Here is a 16978-nt window from a genome sequence, read left to right on the forward strand (position 1 = left end):
GAGCTTAACTTCTTCCTCGGACTTCAAATCAAGCAAACTAATGAGGGGATCCTAATCAACCAAGCCAAGTATGCGAAAGAACTTATTAAGAAGTTTGGCATGGAAGGATCAAAGCCAACGAGCACACCAATGAGCACATCAACTAAGCTAGACAAAGATGAGAATGGTAAGGCCGTCAATGAAAAGATGTATCGAGGTATGATCGGCTCATTACTTTATCTCACTGCAAGTAGACCGGATATAATGTTTAGTGTTTGCATGTGTGCTAGATTTCAATCATGTCCTAAAGAATCGCATTTAAAAGCTATTAAACGTATCTTTAAATATGTTGGCGGTTCTCATGACTTAGGATTGTTTTATCCACGTGGAGTTGCATTTGATTTAATTGGTTATTCGGATGCGGATTTTGGAGGTTTCAAAGTTGATCGTAAAAGTACAAGTGGGACTTGCCAATTTCTAGGGCACTCTCTAGTGTCTTGGCATAGCAAGAAACAAAATTCCGTAGCTCTATCTACCGCCGAGGCGGAATATGTAGCGGCCGGAAGTTGTTGTGCCCAAATATTGTGGATCAAACAACAAATGGAGGATTTCAATTTGCAATATGATCATATTCCTATTAAATGTGATAATACTAGTGCAATTAGCTTAACCAAGAATCCAATTCAACATTCTCGAACAAAACATATTGAGATTAGACATCATTTTATAAGAGATCATGTTCAAAAAGGGGATATTGAACTTAACTTTATTAGTACCGACAAGCAATTGGCGGACATTTTCACAAAACCCCTTGGTGAAGAACAATTTTGTTTCATTCGACGAGAACTCGGCATGTCTAATCATTTATGAAAAAGTTGTGTTCTTGATGTCAAAAGTTTTTTTTTGGATTCAATGTTGAGTTGATTGAATTCGTAAATATCATACTTGATGGAGAGTACAAATGATCTTGATAAAGAAATCACCCTCCAAACATTTTATCATATGATTCATTTTCCTGTGTTTGGTATGCAGAAAAACAGTTTTATGGTCTTTAATGCTACTCCTCTTAAACGTTTTCTGGACTTAACCTGCATTTGTCAGTGTAGAGACCCGTATTTTATTTCCATAATTCTTTATGTTTTATTAAGGCATGAGTTGTGATATAAAATGGAGAATGAGTTCGGATGTCGAATGTGCTAGAATTTAGAAGTTCGGGATGCAAGTGTAATATGCATGGGTGTATAAGTGAAGGTGTGTGTAGGGGATAATTCTCCCCCACATATATTTCTTTTCTTTTCCGGGCAGACACACACACGTTTCTCTCTCTCTACTCCCTCGACCGACTCTCTCTCTTTCTCACCTCTCCTCCAAACTTCTCTCTTCGATTTCATCGCCTTAGAATGAGATTTCGGAAAAATCCCAAGTACTAAAGTTGTTCTACGCGACGAGATCTTCCTATTGATCGAAGAAGAATCATGATCGGAGCACTTTGAGGTTTCCTCCATGTTCGGGCTTGCTTCTAACCCTCGAGGTAGGGATCTCCTACCTTCTTTACATGTTTAAGTGTTGGTTAGATGTACAAGAATCAAGTTTGATCATTTATTTTGAGTCTTGAACAAATCTGTTATATGCTGATAATTTCGTGGGTTTTGGAAATCTGTCTTTTGGGAGCCCTCTGCTAGAAATCACTGGCATTTGTCATGATTAAGACCTCAAGGGGCGGGTCAGGGTCGTGACAGTCAGTCGGATGTCCAAGCGGATGTCCAACCGGACAACCGTGAGGATTGAGACTTATTCAAGCTTTTGCGTTGCTAACTCTGATTTATTAAGTCTGTTACACTTAGTTTGTATGAACTTCATGGCTTAGTGCTTAAATTGTCTCTTATATACTTCGCCGATATGAATTTCTTGTCTCTAAGCTTGCAGGGATAATCATTCTCGGTAATACCCCTCGCATTCTTTAAAAAGCTCTCTTTTAGGGGGAGCATGTATTAAGGGGACACAACAATAAACACCCGAACACAATTTTCTTCCCCTATTCTTGTTCTTTTCGGCGCCACCCCTATTCTTGTCCTATTCGGCGCCGCATCCCCTATCCTATCTCTATTCGGTGCCGCATCCCCTATTATCTCTCTTTCGGCGCAGCAATTCAATCAATTCGGCGCACCATTTCAAACACTTCGGCGCAGCATTTCAAACAATTCGGCGCAGCATTTCAAACAATTCGGCAATCTCATACTCTATAAATTCAACAACACAATCTCTATCTCCTCATCTATCTATCTTTCCTTCTCTCTCGGCCTAAATCTCTCATCAAGCAATGGCAAACATACCGCAAGGGTTACCGTTTGAGTTTTACGAAAGAGATGCCGAACGAGCAGAGTTCAGGTTGTTTATCCAAACCATTTGGATGCAACTCTTTATCTTCATTCTGCTGTGTGCGTTACTTACAATAAGAATACCACCATGGTTCGGGTGGAATGTAAATGTGGATACTCTGTGGTATTGGATTGGCATTATAGCTGCCGTTGTAGCAGCCATTATTCGAGAATACGAAAATCAAGGACGCCAAGCTCTCAATGAACGAAGATAGAGTGCTACAGGGCAAGAGCGGCATGGTGCTGGAACCATGGCCCTATTGTTTTTCTCTTTTTAGTTTTTTTTTTATGATGTCACAGGGGGAGAAAAAGCCAAGTTTTAATTGATCAATCTTGCCATTTTGGGCAAATTTAAAAAATTGCTTGCTATGATCTGATGATTATTGCTATTACTCGTTGATCATAGATAACTGCTTTGGTGCATGTATTAAGGGGGAGATTGGCATAGCTCCTACTTGAATAAAAACTATCATTTTGTGTCATCATCAAAAAGGGGGAGATTGTTGAAAAATGTATGCATTATAATTTGTGAAAATTTATATGCATCTCTATTAATTATTTTGATGATTAATTCAATGATATTTTTATTCGGCAAATACAAAATTATCGAAAAGTCGATTCCCGAATTAAATATTTTCGTGACCTTGAAATATAGCATAAAGTCTCTTGGATTCATGATTTATATTTACAAAGACTTTATTGAGCTCAATACATGCTTTAACGGTTTATTTAGATGAAATTGTGAGCCACAGGTTGACGAACCGGCTGACAAGCCGGCTGTCTGAACAGAAAGCTGTGACAACCGGACGACCACCCGGATGACCATTATATCAAACGGCTAGTTTCAAACGGCTAGTTTCCAACGGCTAGTTTCAAACGGCTAGTTTCCAACGGCTAGTTTCCAACGGCTAGTTCCAACGGCTAGTTCCAACGGCTAGGAAGCATATGGATGGCTATATAAGGCATCAAGAACTCATTAATGAGTACAAACACAAGCTACAACATTCCATATTATTGCAAGAGCAAATTCTCAAAAGATCAAAGCCAAAAATTCTCATTGTTCTTCCACTTTCATATTATTCTTGAGAGAAAATTTGTACAAGTCGTGAGCGATAATTTTCATACCCTCTTCACATACTTGTAATTCCTAAGCGAGTGTTTGAGTCAAACACTTGAAAGCTTAGAAGACCAAATTCGGGTTGAAATTTGGGTGTTATTGTTTTTGAGCGGTTTTCGGAGAAAACTCTTGCGGTTGTGCTAGCTCCTCGGGAAAGCTAGAGGCATTCGGTTTTTGTAAGCACCCGCAAGACTTACAAGTTGTAATCTTTTAAAGATTAGTGGAACCTTCAAGTAATTGCTTGAGGAGAAGTGGAGTAGGGCCGGACCGTGGACAAATCCGGACCGAACCACTATAAACGGGTTCTATCTCTCTATCTCTCTATTTTAATTGCATACTTATTGTTTGCATATATTGTTAGAGATAAATTTTTATCGGTGATTATTACTAGCAATCCTATTCACCCCCCCTCTAGGTTGCATAATTTGGGTAACACAAGAAACCGAAAAACAAAGTAAAACGATCGGGAAATCAGATTAGGGTGTCTACATCCAGTCTATGCCCACCCCTACTTTTTAGAGCATCATTGGCCCTTACCTTTTTTTTCCACTTAAATTTGGGGTGGAGATTTGAGCTAAAACTCAATTTGGATAAGACATCTTCAATGTTTATTTTATTTTATTTTTTATCCAAATCTATTATTGAATGGTACACTTATAAGAGTGAAAAGAGGGTTTGAGAAAAATGAGTATAGGTTTGACTGTTTGAGTCTTCCCAAATTTAGATGAGGAAATGGGTAGAACTCAAAACAGGTAGGCAAATGAGTATGATATTGGAGATGAATTTTTTAAAGTTTTTTACTCAAATTTTGGGTATGGATAGTAGAATGGGTAAGGATTGGAGATCCTCCTCTTAGAGCATCCACAATGGTATAATCAAAACTAAAATATTGCTAAGATTAGCAACATTTGCTCAAAAAAGAGTTGATAGTGGAATAATCAGATTTAGCAACCTCTTAATAACTCATTAAATTTTGGTCATTGGATAATCAAAACTAACAACTTTTTTCTAATAATCAAATTTAGTTGTCCCTATATTTTCTCAATCAAGTACACCATCATTACACAAAAACATTCTCTCTCTTCCATTTTCAACATATTTCTAAGAAAAATACTTTTAAAATTTTTTTATTTTTTTTTTGCAAAAATTGTTTTTTTTCAAAACTTTTTTTTTTTGCGAAAAATATTTATTATTATTATTTTTGCAAAAATTATTATTTTTATTAAAACTTGTTTTTTCAAAAACTGTTCTTTTAAAAAAAAAATTCAAAACTTTTTTTTTAAATTAAGTATTTCAAAAAAACTATTTTCTCTTTTTCTAATAACCTGTTTTTATTAGTTTGAAACCTATTTCAAAAAAATTATTTTCTATGTTCACAATTTTTAGATTTTTATAAATTGAAAATGTGATGTGACAAGTTTTGATTATACCATTGTGGACCTCTACATTGCTAACTTTAGCAACCCCTTAAATGCATAAAAAAAATGATGTGACAATTTTTGATTATTGACTTTTGGTTATTCCACTGTGGATGCTCTTACTAATCTTGTTCTTTAGGACCTTTTTTTCTGTTTGTTAATTTTGCGCCTCACTTTTTTGGTTTCCGGATTCGATCAGAAAAGTAAAAATTTATTATGACTTTTACCTAAATATTTTGGAGAATAACAATTTTCCAGCAATTTTTTTTTTGCTAAAAAGTTATTATTTTTCAAAATATTTGGGTAAAAGTAAAATAAATTTACTTTTTTAATTCCTTTCGTCGAGAAAATTCAATAATCCATAAAGATTTGGCGCAAAATTAATGAATGCGAATTTTTTTGAATAAAAATAAAACCTCTTAAAAATGCTAAAAGTTAAATGAAACTTGTTCCTAGGGGATGCCAGGCGGCCCCAAGCCAAACCAAAATTTTGGGGGAGGTACGGACCTACCGTGTCTTTTTCTCATTGCCATTTGCAGCACTTCAAAACCACACCGTTTTGGGGCCAAGCTCATAAGCCTTTACCTTTTTGATCGACTTTCTCACATGTATAGTTGTTTGGGGCTCACTTTGGGATCTCACATAAATGATCTGAGCCATTGAATAATTTTAAAATAATTTCTTAAGTGACCTTGTAAAAAATCAACTCAGTTGGATATTTATAAAATAATTCATCCAATCTTTGAATTTTTCATTTAGATTTTAGGATCCCGAATACTGAATGAATACTAAATAAATGTTAGACAATTGTGTGCTTAGTATGCTAGTGATCTGAACTATTGATGTTGTAGAGATTGTTGAGAAAATCATTCAATAAAAAAATTATATTTATTGAACATCGTGAAGTATCAAAATGCAAAAATTATTTAAAAATATGAATTGTTTCGATGCCTATTGATGTCTAGTCAAGAATCAAGATAAAATTTTTAATTAAGGCACTTCTTAACAATTTCTATAACATCAACGGTTTAGATCATAAAGATATCGAGCACACAATTGTCTAACATTTCTATAGTATTCATTCAGTATTCAGTATTCAGGATCCTAAAATCTGAATGAAAAATTCAAATATTGGATGAATTATTTATAAATATTCAATTGAGTTGATTTTTTACAAAGTGACTTAAAAAATTATTTTAAAATTATAACAACTTAGAGGATCATTTATGTGAAACACCGAATTGAGCCTTAAACAATCATACGTGCAAGAGAAATGAGCAAAAGGTAAAGGCATGTGAACTTGGGCCCCAAAAGACCCAAGATATGTTCAAAGTAGAGGTTGAAACCCCAAAATATAGTGGTCTGTGCATTTCCAATGGTTTTTGTCATGTTGGGCAAGTATTTTGTAGTGTGTTTGGTTGTTGGGTTTGGATACTGGACTTGGTGTGCAGGCCCCAAAGTACCCCTACCATAGCTCCATAATCCATTCCTATTTAGCACTGGGGTCATGGGATATAAATTTTTTGATTTCAGTTGCTTCCAAACATGGTACAAGATGGGGAAGGGATAGTTTTGATTTCGGGCTAAAACTATGTCGTTTTCACAGCTGTCCCCCTAATCCTACCAGAAAAACCCGAAGTCTAAAGTCGGGTAGCTTTGCTCATTCATCTAACTTTAAACATATATGGAGTGTTATGTTTATGTAGTGTACCTCTGTATTACAGGATTATAATGCATCATGTCAACCGTCTAGAATTTTAAAAAACACTTTCAGAAAAAGAATATTCTATTCTTTATCGTACTCTTTGGAAGAGTTCTTTTTTTTTTTGGAAAAGTTTGTTCACACAAACATTTTCAAAATAGATTGATCACAGATTTTTTGTGTGGAGCCCACTAAGGGTCCTACACAAATGATCCAAGCCGTTCATTAAATGCAAAATATTTTTTCAAGGGTCCTTGCTTAAAATCAGCTAAATCCGATATCTAGATGCTCGATCCAATAATCTAATTTTTCATCTAGATTACAGGATTATGAAAAGTTAGATGATTGGATCAAATATTTCTAAGTATCAAATTGAGCATTTAATGGATGGATTGGATCATTTTTTTGGGACCCGTAGTGGGTCCCACACAAAGATCTGTGCATGATTTGTTTTAAAATGTCTGTGTGGGTAGCACTGTTTTTACTTTTTAATTCAAATCGTTAAAAACATTCCTAAATAGCTTAAATAATGTCCTATAGCCCTGTAGCGCACCCCTACAGGGTTTCGATTCCAGCAAAACTAGCGAAGTATCAAAATCCTTTGTTAGCAGATCATCTACTTGCAGCTACGGAGTATTTTTGGACAAGGAAGACTGCTTTAACTCCATTTAAGGAAGAGAAAACTGAAGTAGCCAACCAAACAGGTTCTCGTTTTTGTTCCCTTTAATTAAGGGAAATTTATAGAAATGGTCCTCATAGTTGTACCCGAGTCTCATTTTCATTCTCTAAGTATCAATTGTCGTTAACTTTTTTGACCTTCAAGTTTGATTTTCGTTCCAAATTGGTCCAAACTTATACGGAAAAAAAAATCAAATTGAGGGCAAACATTATCAATTGGATTAACTTGGTACGAACTGCAATATCCAAACTGCCATCAATCTGTGATTCTTTCCATCCAATTTGGCTAACATAAGTTATTAATTGGACCAATTTGGTACGAAAATCAAATTTGAAGATCTAAAGAGTTATAATTGATTCTTGGAGGACGAAAATGAAACTCGAATAAAACTAGGAGGACCATTTATATAAATTTCCATTTAATTAACCGAACAGGTCCAGATCTACGGAGCATCATTTTTGTTTTTTTTTTTACCCTTTTCCCCCTTCCTTTCGAAAATACTATAAAAAATTGGTGACGGTCACGCACCACCAGGCCCCCTCACCATCGAGCAGGCGGTTCTTCTTTTGAATTTTCCACGTCGGTTCCTTGCCCTCCTCATCCTATTCAACTCTCTCTCTCTCTCTCTCTCTCTCTCTCTCTCTTCATAATCGTCTCCGTCTTCAAGGTTGCAGAATCTCCTTGACCCACGTTTCAAATTCTTAGGGATCGACGACAACAGCTTCTGAAAACCGTGGTCAGCGATAATGGAGAATCTGATAGCTCTGGTTAACAAACTACAGAGAGCGTGCACAGCTTTAGGAGATCACGGTGAAGAGAGCGCTTTGCCCACTCTCTGGGACGCTCTTCCTTCCATCGCCGTCGTCGGTGGTCAGGTCAGATCTCACCTCATCCACCAACTTCTCTCTCTCTCTCTCTCTCTCTCTCTCTCTCTCTCTCTCTATACGTATATATTTGTATAGATCTGGACAATCGTGTTCCTCTATCATCGTTTTCAGATCTTTAATTTTGTCCCCAAAATTCAATTTTCGGTTATCGCATTTGGTTTTCGTTTTGGATAAGTTGGATATTAGAGGCTGTAGCTCTCATTTTTTCTGTTCAATTCGTTGGTTAGTTAGGTTATCGTAGTTCAGATACAGCGTGTGAAAAAAGCTGAATAATTAAGCTTATAAATTAGCGGTGTAACAAAGTGAAAGCACATATACCATATTTCTTTTTGATGGTTATACGGAGGTGTTGCCTTCGCTTGGTTGGAATTTGAATGTGAAAGTCAAACTTCATAAATGACATACCAGTTCAATTTAATTTATCTACCACTATCCGTATTCCACTGGTTCAAACCACTGGTTCTACTGATATTTTTGCTGCATCATACTTCAGATTGTTAGTATTGGCATGTATATTTGGAATTTGGATTGTTCATTTTGTCCTGGTCCATGCTTTGAATCAAATGAATTCGTATATTGTGGTAGAGTGTAAACTGCGTTGTGTAGATTAATTAATCTTTCATTTGATCTTTCACACATTGTGCATTTACCGTCCCACTCTTTAATGGTTTGTAGAGTTCTGGGAAGTCTTCAGTGCTGGAGAGCATTGTAGGGAAGGACTTTCTGCCTCGTGGATCTGGTAATAATGATTCCACAGTTTGTATTTGTTGTCAATGCACGGTTGTAATGTTTTGATTATCATTGACATCTATATGCAATAAACCCAAGATATAATGTGTGACTATTGCATGTAGGAATTGTTACCCGGCGTCCTCTTGTGCTACAGCTTCATAGGATTGATGAAGGAAGGGAATATGCTGAATTCATGCACGTCCCAAGAAAGAGGTTCACTGATTTTGGTATGTCTTTCGCAAGGAAATGATCTTTTTTTTTTTTTGAAGTTTGTTAGCTTACTCCAAGTCGCATTTATCCCTATTAGTTTTCGTGTTTTAGAAAGCCTGCTATTATGTTTACAAATAATGATTTAATTGAGATGAACCTTAATCTAAATGCCAGTCAGTAGTTCATTGAAACAGTTCTCCATCTTACTCTGTATATGTGTCATTGCTTCAAGTTTGATTTATATATGTTAAATCTCAAAGGCTAAATTTTAGTTGTATCTTGCGCAGCTGCCGTGAGGAAGGAGATTGCTGATGAGACTGATCGGGAGACTGGCCGTTCAAAACAAATTTCTAGTGTTCCAATTTATCTCAGTATCTATTCCCCAAATGGTGAGATAGGACTGTGAGTCATGCTCTTTTAATCTTTCCAGTTCTGTCTTATTTCTTTGTATTAAATGTATGTTAGGTAGCAAAAATCCTCGTCTCCTTTAGGTTAGAATAAATGACGTTTTGAAATTAAGGTCCATACAGTACGTGTGAAAGCACTGGGACTTGCAGTTTAAAGCATCTTAGAAGATGTTTCAGACACTTTGTTTTACGCGGCAGAGTTTGATCATGGAAGTGATTTTTGTTTTACGCTTTTAGTACGATGCTTTTAAGCTGTTACTTGCCTACTTATCAAAAAAGGAAAAAAAAAAACACACGCACAATGGTTTTAGGAGAACCAAACAACTACATGCACTTTCTAATCGTCTGTGAAAATAATTCCTGCACAACTAACCTGCTGTTAGATTGGAATTACAAGTGTTAACGTTTGTGGCATGCATGATGGATGTGTAATTCGTGCGAATGGTTTGAATAGAGTAGATGAAAGTCTTGTATATGCCCTCGGTGTTGATTGATCAAGTTGGGAGATAAGAGTACAGGTAAATACCTAAAATGATGTGGTAGACTCTGTAGAAGGTTATGCTATAGCATTACTGTAAGTAGGGTTAGAGTGTTGAATCAAATAGAGCATAAGATTTTGAATTGTCAGTCCCATATAAGTGAGGGGATGAATTGAGAACACCCAATTGTGATTAACATGGATAATGATGGAAGATTGAAGATGTTGTCATCAGTACTTTTAAGTATGGGGCACTTTATTGTTAATAACTAATATTGCTGGTCAACTATTAAATAGTTTGCCTTATATCAAGGTAGTTTTCTGAGATGGATGTCTGCCAACATCAGCAAGGTGGACAACAGGACGAGAGAAAAAAATTCTTAGTTTATTTAGTGATGTATCGGTATTCTGGGCGATGCTATTAGCATCCCTGTTTTCTGACAGATACTAGAGTTTTGACTTAGAAAAGTGTTAGTTATCAGTAGTTACTGCATTAGTAATTTAAATAATCGTCTTACACTTTTAAGTTATTATCTCATTTCATAGTCGAATGACTGCGCAGTGAGTGCTTCAAAATCTCATTTCTGCCTTTCTGTCCCTTCCACCTATAATCTTACCCTTGGCACAAAATTTTGCATTCACCTTGGAATTCACCTATTCGCTAAATGTGGAAATCTGCTTTTTCTTCATCTCATTATTGTGATTCTGTGGCTTTGCAGTTGTGAACTTGACGCTGATTGATCTCCCTGGGCTTACAAAAGTAGCTGTCGGTGAGCGAGCAGTCTCAACTTTTGCATGTCTTGATTTTCTTTACATAATCAATTTGGCATAGCATTTCTTTGGCCTTCCTTTTAAATAACTCATCTATAATGCTGATTGTGTGGATCATTGCAGAGGGTCAGTCTGATAGCATTGTGCAAGACATTGAGAATATGGTTCGGGCCTATATTGAGAAGGTAATGTACTATTTCAATTTCTTTCGGTTTTGTTTTGGGATTATATGAAATTTAGGAAGCAATGCTAGAACCTCTTTTGTATGTCGTAGGAAACAATGTTCTTGTTAAGGAGTTTTAGTTTAGTTCAATAGTTAAGCTATAATGAGAGACTATTTCATACGTTTATTTGAAGAAGTGACATGGATTCTTTATTCGGCATGTGGTAGCGATTCAATTACTTGCTTTGAGATGCTTGCTTCTCAGTTCATAATGCTCCATGTGGGATATGTTTAAGTGGTTATTCCACATCAATTAAATAGCACCTTCGAACTACTGTAGGAGCCTTTTCAGGCTCCCTGCTCATTGTGAATTGGTTGCTTTAACATGGTATCAAAGCCAAGTTTGTAAGAATTTTTGCAAGACTCTATTTTATCGGTGGTTGATTCACTCTTGTTTATGCCAAAAGCTCACTTCATGTGCTTGTGATACCTATGGTACATATCCGTAGTTAACCACTCCACCTGCGAGTTGGGGGTCACATGTGCAGGGGAGTATTGAGATCTTGTCCCACATGAATTAAATAATGCTTCAAAAACTAGAATATGACTGTGAGCGGCCTCTTCACTCATGACTAATTGGTTTCGCTTTGGATGCCTTTAGCAGCATCAACTTTCATGAAACAAATTATTTTATTGATCTTCGCCTAGTTCCTTGCAGCCCAACTGTATAATTCTGGCAATTTCTCCTGCGAATCAAGATCTTGCTACGTCTGATGCGATTAAGATTTCTCGTGAAGTAGATCCCAAAGGTATGATTTCTCATATGATGCAATTTCGGGCAATTTTATGGACTCGCTCATGCCTGTCTAGTTGAATTTATTGTTCTTTATGGTCTAGTTTAATTGATGGTTCTAGGTCTTTTTTCTTATCATGATTTTGATCTGGATACTTTGAACTATTTTATAGTACTCTAAATGCTTGTGCAATGTGAGTGCATGTGCAACTGTTACTTCCATATCTATAGTTCTAGTGGGTTGCTTGTTGCATCAATCTTCCAGACTGCATACTTTCTTCAGATTGGGAACTTCTACTCCCTTGAGTTCAATGTATTCCATTGTTTGGGAAGATGATGACAGCTGTCCAATGATGGAACTGGCACACCACTTAGTCTAGTACTCTAGTCGATGAAAGAGGAATAGTTCTGAATTTCAATTTCTGTGGTGGTCATTTTTTCAGGAGACAGGACATTTGGAGTCTTAACGAAGATTGATCTCATGGACAAGGGTACAGATGCAGTTGAAGTAAGTTCCTTTTAGATTTGTATGAACAGAATGATTTCACATTTCGCAATTTTAGTTCAAAGTGTGTTGCATCTAGGAATTCGAGCGGATGATCAAGCCTTCTATTTTGTGCAGAGTTATGGGAACCTCATCTGTTCTCCATCCCCCCTTTGACCCCCCCCCCCCCCCCGTTTATTCTGTTTTGTCACAATGCATTAGTGATAAGAGCATAATGATGAAAATGCGATGGTTACTGTTTAAATTTTCACCCTGGCGTTTATTTATTCGGGAAATTAGAGAATTTTCAATCGTGCTTCATACGTGGGTGGATTCTTACGCTGTAAACTCATTTTGAGAGAGAGTAATGTAGTTTCATTGCTCATCTATAATCTGTTTTTTGCAAAAAATAGAATTGTTCAAATTTGATATAGATCATATTGACCTCACTAATTTATGTTATTTTCAGATCTTGGAAGGAAGATCATTTAAGCTACAGTTTCCTTGGGTTGGCGTTGTTAACCGATCTCAAGCCGATATTAACAAAAACACTGATATGATTGCTGCTCGTCGTAGAGAACGGGAGTACTTTGCCAACACCCCAGAGTACAAGCATCTTGCTCACAGGATGGGTTCTGAGCATCTAGGAAAGATGCTTTCAAAGGTACAAAATCCCACACCCTATCTACTGGTTTTAACAAATTTTGTACACTTCTGTTTAGGTTATGGGTAAATTTTGTTGTCATAGCATGTCTGATACTCTCTGCATGAATTCAGCATTTAGAACAAGTTATCAAGTCTCGAATCCCAGGCCTTCAGTCTCTGATAAACAAAACTATTATTGAACTGGAAACGGAGTTGAGCCGTCTTGGGAAGCCTGTTGCAACTGATGCTGGGGTAAGGAATTTTTTACTCTCGCGGTTTTTTTTCCAAGAATACTGTTCGGTTGGTTTAATGCATAAAGGTGAGATGAGACCCAGACCGTTTTCATAGAAAGATAATTATTTGGTGTTCCATCTTTCATATTCAGCCAGTTAGCAAGCTAGAATGAGCTGGAGGTTTCTCACCAGATCTTCTCATTTAGAGTTTTTAAGATGCTTTGTGATTGTTCCCTGGTTACTCTTGCTATAACTAGCTTTTGTCATGATGCCTTCTATGTCTAAATTATGCAGGGCAAATTATACATGAGTATGGAAATCTGTCGTGCTTTTGATGGAATATTCAAAGAACATCTTGATGGCATGTATGCACACTGAAGTGTTTTCTCCATTTTAATGCATTTATTCCCCTAGTTCAACGTTCAAAATCGACCTACCCTGTTGTTTATCATGATCATTGATTTCTGCAGACGCCCTGGTGGAGATAAAATCTACAATGTATTTGATAATCAACTTCCTGCTGCCTTGAAAAGGTTGCAATTTGACAAGCAGCTTTCAATGGAGAATGTACGAAAGCTAATCACTGAAGCTGATGGTTATCAACCTCATTTAATAGCTCCTGAACAAGGATATCGCCGTCTTATTGAATCTTCACTAATTACCATTAAAGGCCCTGCCGAGGCTGCTGTTGATGCGGTATGTAGCCTACTATGTTTATGTTCACACTGAAATTTGATGCACTTGGTAATTGCACTATGTTTTCATGTCGCTCATGCTTTGCCACTGGCATTTTGACGATTCTCTTTAAGCTGAGCTTAGTCAAGATCAGGTGGAGATTGAGCTTGGCTTGGCATGGGTTCTAATTTTTTAAGTGCTGAGTGGCACTGTTAAGGCTAGTTCAGCTTGTATTGCTTGGTTGCGGGTTTTTCCCTTACATCTTCATCTAGAGGCAATTCTTTTGTAGAGGGCAGAATGCTGATTGGTTGGTACTACTACTAAGAGTGTGGTAGGTGGTTTGTGGGAACTGATTAGGTGTATGGAGTTATTTTCTGCAACCAATACAAAAGCATGATTTGATTATGAGGCTGCACATTACTTAGCTTATAACTTTTTTCCCACAATGATACAGGTTCATGCCATTCTGAAGGAACTGGTTCACAAGTCAATCAATGAGACCATGGCAAGTCCCTAGTTTTTCCCCATTTATAGTGTGTTTCTGGATGGATTTTGCTTTCATCTTGCACAAGGGTAAAACTGTAGCTAGTATGATGTTTTGATTTCCTGGTTTGCTGAAGAGTCATGAAATGCAAAGGAAAATGTTAATAAACTTGATGGAGGGGTGGTGTGCAAAAATATTTTCAAATTTGAATAATTGAATCCTATGAATTCATGTTGTGCAGGAACTCAAGCAGTATCCTACCCTTAGAGTGGAGGTTGCAAATGCAGCCGGCGAGTCTCTGGACAGGATGAAGGAAGAAAGTAGGAGAGCAACTTTGCAACTAGTAGAAATGGAGTATAGTTATCTGACAGTTGATTTCTTCCGCAAGCTTCCACAAGATGTTGACAAGGGTGGAAATCCAACACATTCAATATTTGATAGATACAATGAGTCATACCTTAGACGAGTTGGTAAGTGGGAAGGTTTAAGAAAGTCACAGTAGTTTTAAAGTACGCATGGAAATATTGAATAGTGTCCACATTATCGATCCTAATTAAGGCTGTATCTCCATTTCCCCCAAACAGGAACAACTGTCTTGTCTTATGTCCACATGGTCTGCGGAAGTTTAAGGAACTCCATTCCAAAATCCATCGTGTATTGTCAAGTGCGTGAGGCCAAGCGTAGCTTACTTGATCATTTCTTCACGGACTTGGGAAAAAAGGAGGTGAGGGTTGCTTCCAAATCCTTTGGCTTTGAAAGGAATAAGAGAGAATGGAAAATGGTGCTGATGTATATTTCCGACTTGTTTTGCAGGTGAAGCAGTTGGGCTCGTTATTGGATGAGGATCCAGCAATAATGCAGCGGCGTGTTAACCTCGCTAAGAGACTGGAGCTATACAGATCCGCCCAATCAGAGATCGATGCAGTTGCCTGGTCTAAATAGAGGGAGAAGTCTATTCTTCCCTCTTTCTTTAATCAGTAATACAAGTCAGTAAGAGGAGGAGTCAGATTCTTTCATTCATGACTTATAGTTCCTTATAAGTCAACACAAGGGAAGGGCTGATGCCTTATTTTGCCTTGTCTTTTTGCTTAACTTCTTCAGAGATTGATATGGTGCACTACTCTTTTATATCCACTCTGTTGTATTGGTATTGTTGGTCCCGAGGCTTGCATGTGAGATTTCTGATTCTGTTCTTATTTGCGGTCTTCACTTTTTTATTCCACTTTTGGTCCTTCCTCTTACGTTTGCCCGAACATTATTCTGGTTAGATGTTATTTCACTTGCCCTTTAATTAACTGAACTTGTCAAGTCTTGTAAGGCTGTGTGCACACAGCAATGTTCGATTGCTTGTGGCACAAAACCTGCGTATGAAAAATGTGGGCATGCGTGTCCCTTTTTCTTTCCTAGGAAGGGATTCCGTTCCCTTCCTAAAAGAGAAAAGTGCCAGTTTGCGGGAGTGCTTTTGAGCTGGACAACAAGAGCTCGCGAAAATACAGAGTCGCCACTCGGGTTTTGAAAGTCCGACACCCAAGGAACTGTATTTCGAAGCACTTGCCGCGTTGTTTGATTTGAAAAAGTTAAGGAACTAGTCCGTCATAACCATATCTGGGTTCGGGAGCCAGGTTACGAGAGGGGAAGGATTTTATGGCACCCTTCTCGCCCAATCCGGAGATCGGTCTCTACTTAGGCATTTGCGAAAGATGTTTGTTTGCGATTATTTTTGATTAACCAATTCTTTAGCCAATTAGGGCGGAGGAACAGTTAATCGGGGATTAAAACTGTAACATGTTTGCAGGATGTGATAGATAGCATGAATGAGCAGTTAGTATAGGATGAGAATAGACTGCTGTGGGAGTTTAAACAAACTGGAAGGCCTCTGTTTTGGAGTGACGTGCGCAGAAAGAAACCAGTATGCACTGAACAAGTCACTGCATGCTGTTCACTCATGCGCGCACAACTCCAAGACACGCGCGCGCCGGTGAGCTCAAACCCACAGCTCCTTTTCTCAAACCCTCTGGGCTCTGGAAGGACCAGTGCACACTCAAAACAAACCAAGCAGTTCATATAGCAGCATAATATACAGTTCTAAGCAATGTTAAAGGCTAAAAAGCCCTACAAATGAATAAAGCATCCCATAAACAGTGTGGGGATAGAATAACAGCCTAAATCCAAGTTACCTGTGTAAGGCCACTCACTGGTCAGAGGCAGACTATCGCGCAACGGATCCATTTTGGCGCGCGAAGATGCGCCCTGGCGCTCTGTCGCGCGATGGAGGCAGTCCGACGTGCAATGGTGCGCGTTGGCGCTTTATCGCGCAATAGAGCCAGTCTGGCGCGCGATGGTGCGCCCTGGCGCGACCAGACCAGTGCTTGGTTTACACATTTCTGGGTTCTGGGACAGATCCAGAATGGTCCCAGGGGTACTCCATAACAACAGAAACTCATATTGAACTAAGACTAGCAGTTTATATTAAGGAAAGCGGTAAACTGATTATTATCATACTTGCAGAATGATCTATATATACATAAATGCAAAACAGTAGGACATCAATCTCCACGCGGTCCATTGCATGCAGCACCGGAGTGTCGCGCGAGAGAGTGGGACCATCGCGCGCTGGTTCTTACTATGACGGTTTTTGAAACCTTGTCAGCTTTAGGACCAGAACTGGTATTGATTACCAGCCTTGACTCTGCCAGCCCCCCTCAGGGATCAGAACAGAGAGTAGAACAAAGGTAAGCTATAC

General features: G+C 37.9%; 1 protein-coding gene across 1 annotated transcript; it reads left to right on the forward strand.

Moving 5' to 3' along the window:
• The first annotated feature begins 7728 nt into the window (after nucleotides 1-7728).
• Nucleotides 7729-15431, forward strand: LOC131334565 (dynamin-related protein 5A). The gene is made up of 16 exons (XM_058369654.1): nucleotides 7729-8148; nucleotides 8836-8899; nucleotides 9015-9119; nucleotides 9390-9491; nucleotides 10707-10757; nucleotides 10882-10943; nucleotides 11640-11730; nucleotides 12158-12222; nucleotides 12668-12862; nucleotides 12976-13095; nucleotides 13371-13441; nucleotides 13547-13772; nucleotides 14206-14256; nucleotides 14477-14705; nucleotides 14820-14959; nucleotides 15049-15431. Exons 1-16 carry the CDS (start codon nucleotides 8020-8022, stop codon nucleotides 15175-15177), a joined length of 1830 nt encoding a protein of 609 aa, XP_058225637.1. The 5' UTR covers nucleotides 7729-8019; the 3' UTR covers nucleotides 15178-15431.
• The last annotated feature ends 1547 nt before the right edge of the window (nucleotides 15432-16978 follow it).

Source organism: Rhododendron vialii, chromosome 7a (genome assembly GCF_030253575.1).
Source record: "Rhododendron vialii isolate Sample 1 chromosome 7a, ASM3025357v1".
In the NCBI taxonomy this organism is placed as follows: domain Eukaryota; kingdom Viridiplantae; phylum Streptophyta; class Magnoliopsida; order Ericales; family Ericaceae; genus Rhododendron; species Rhododendron vialii.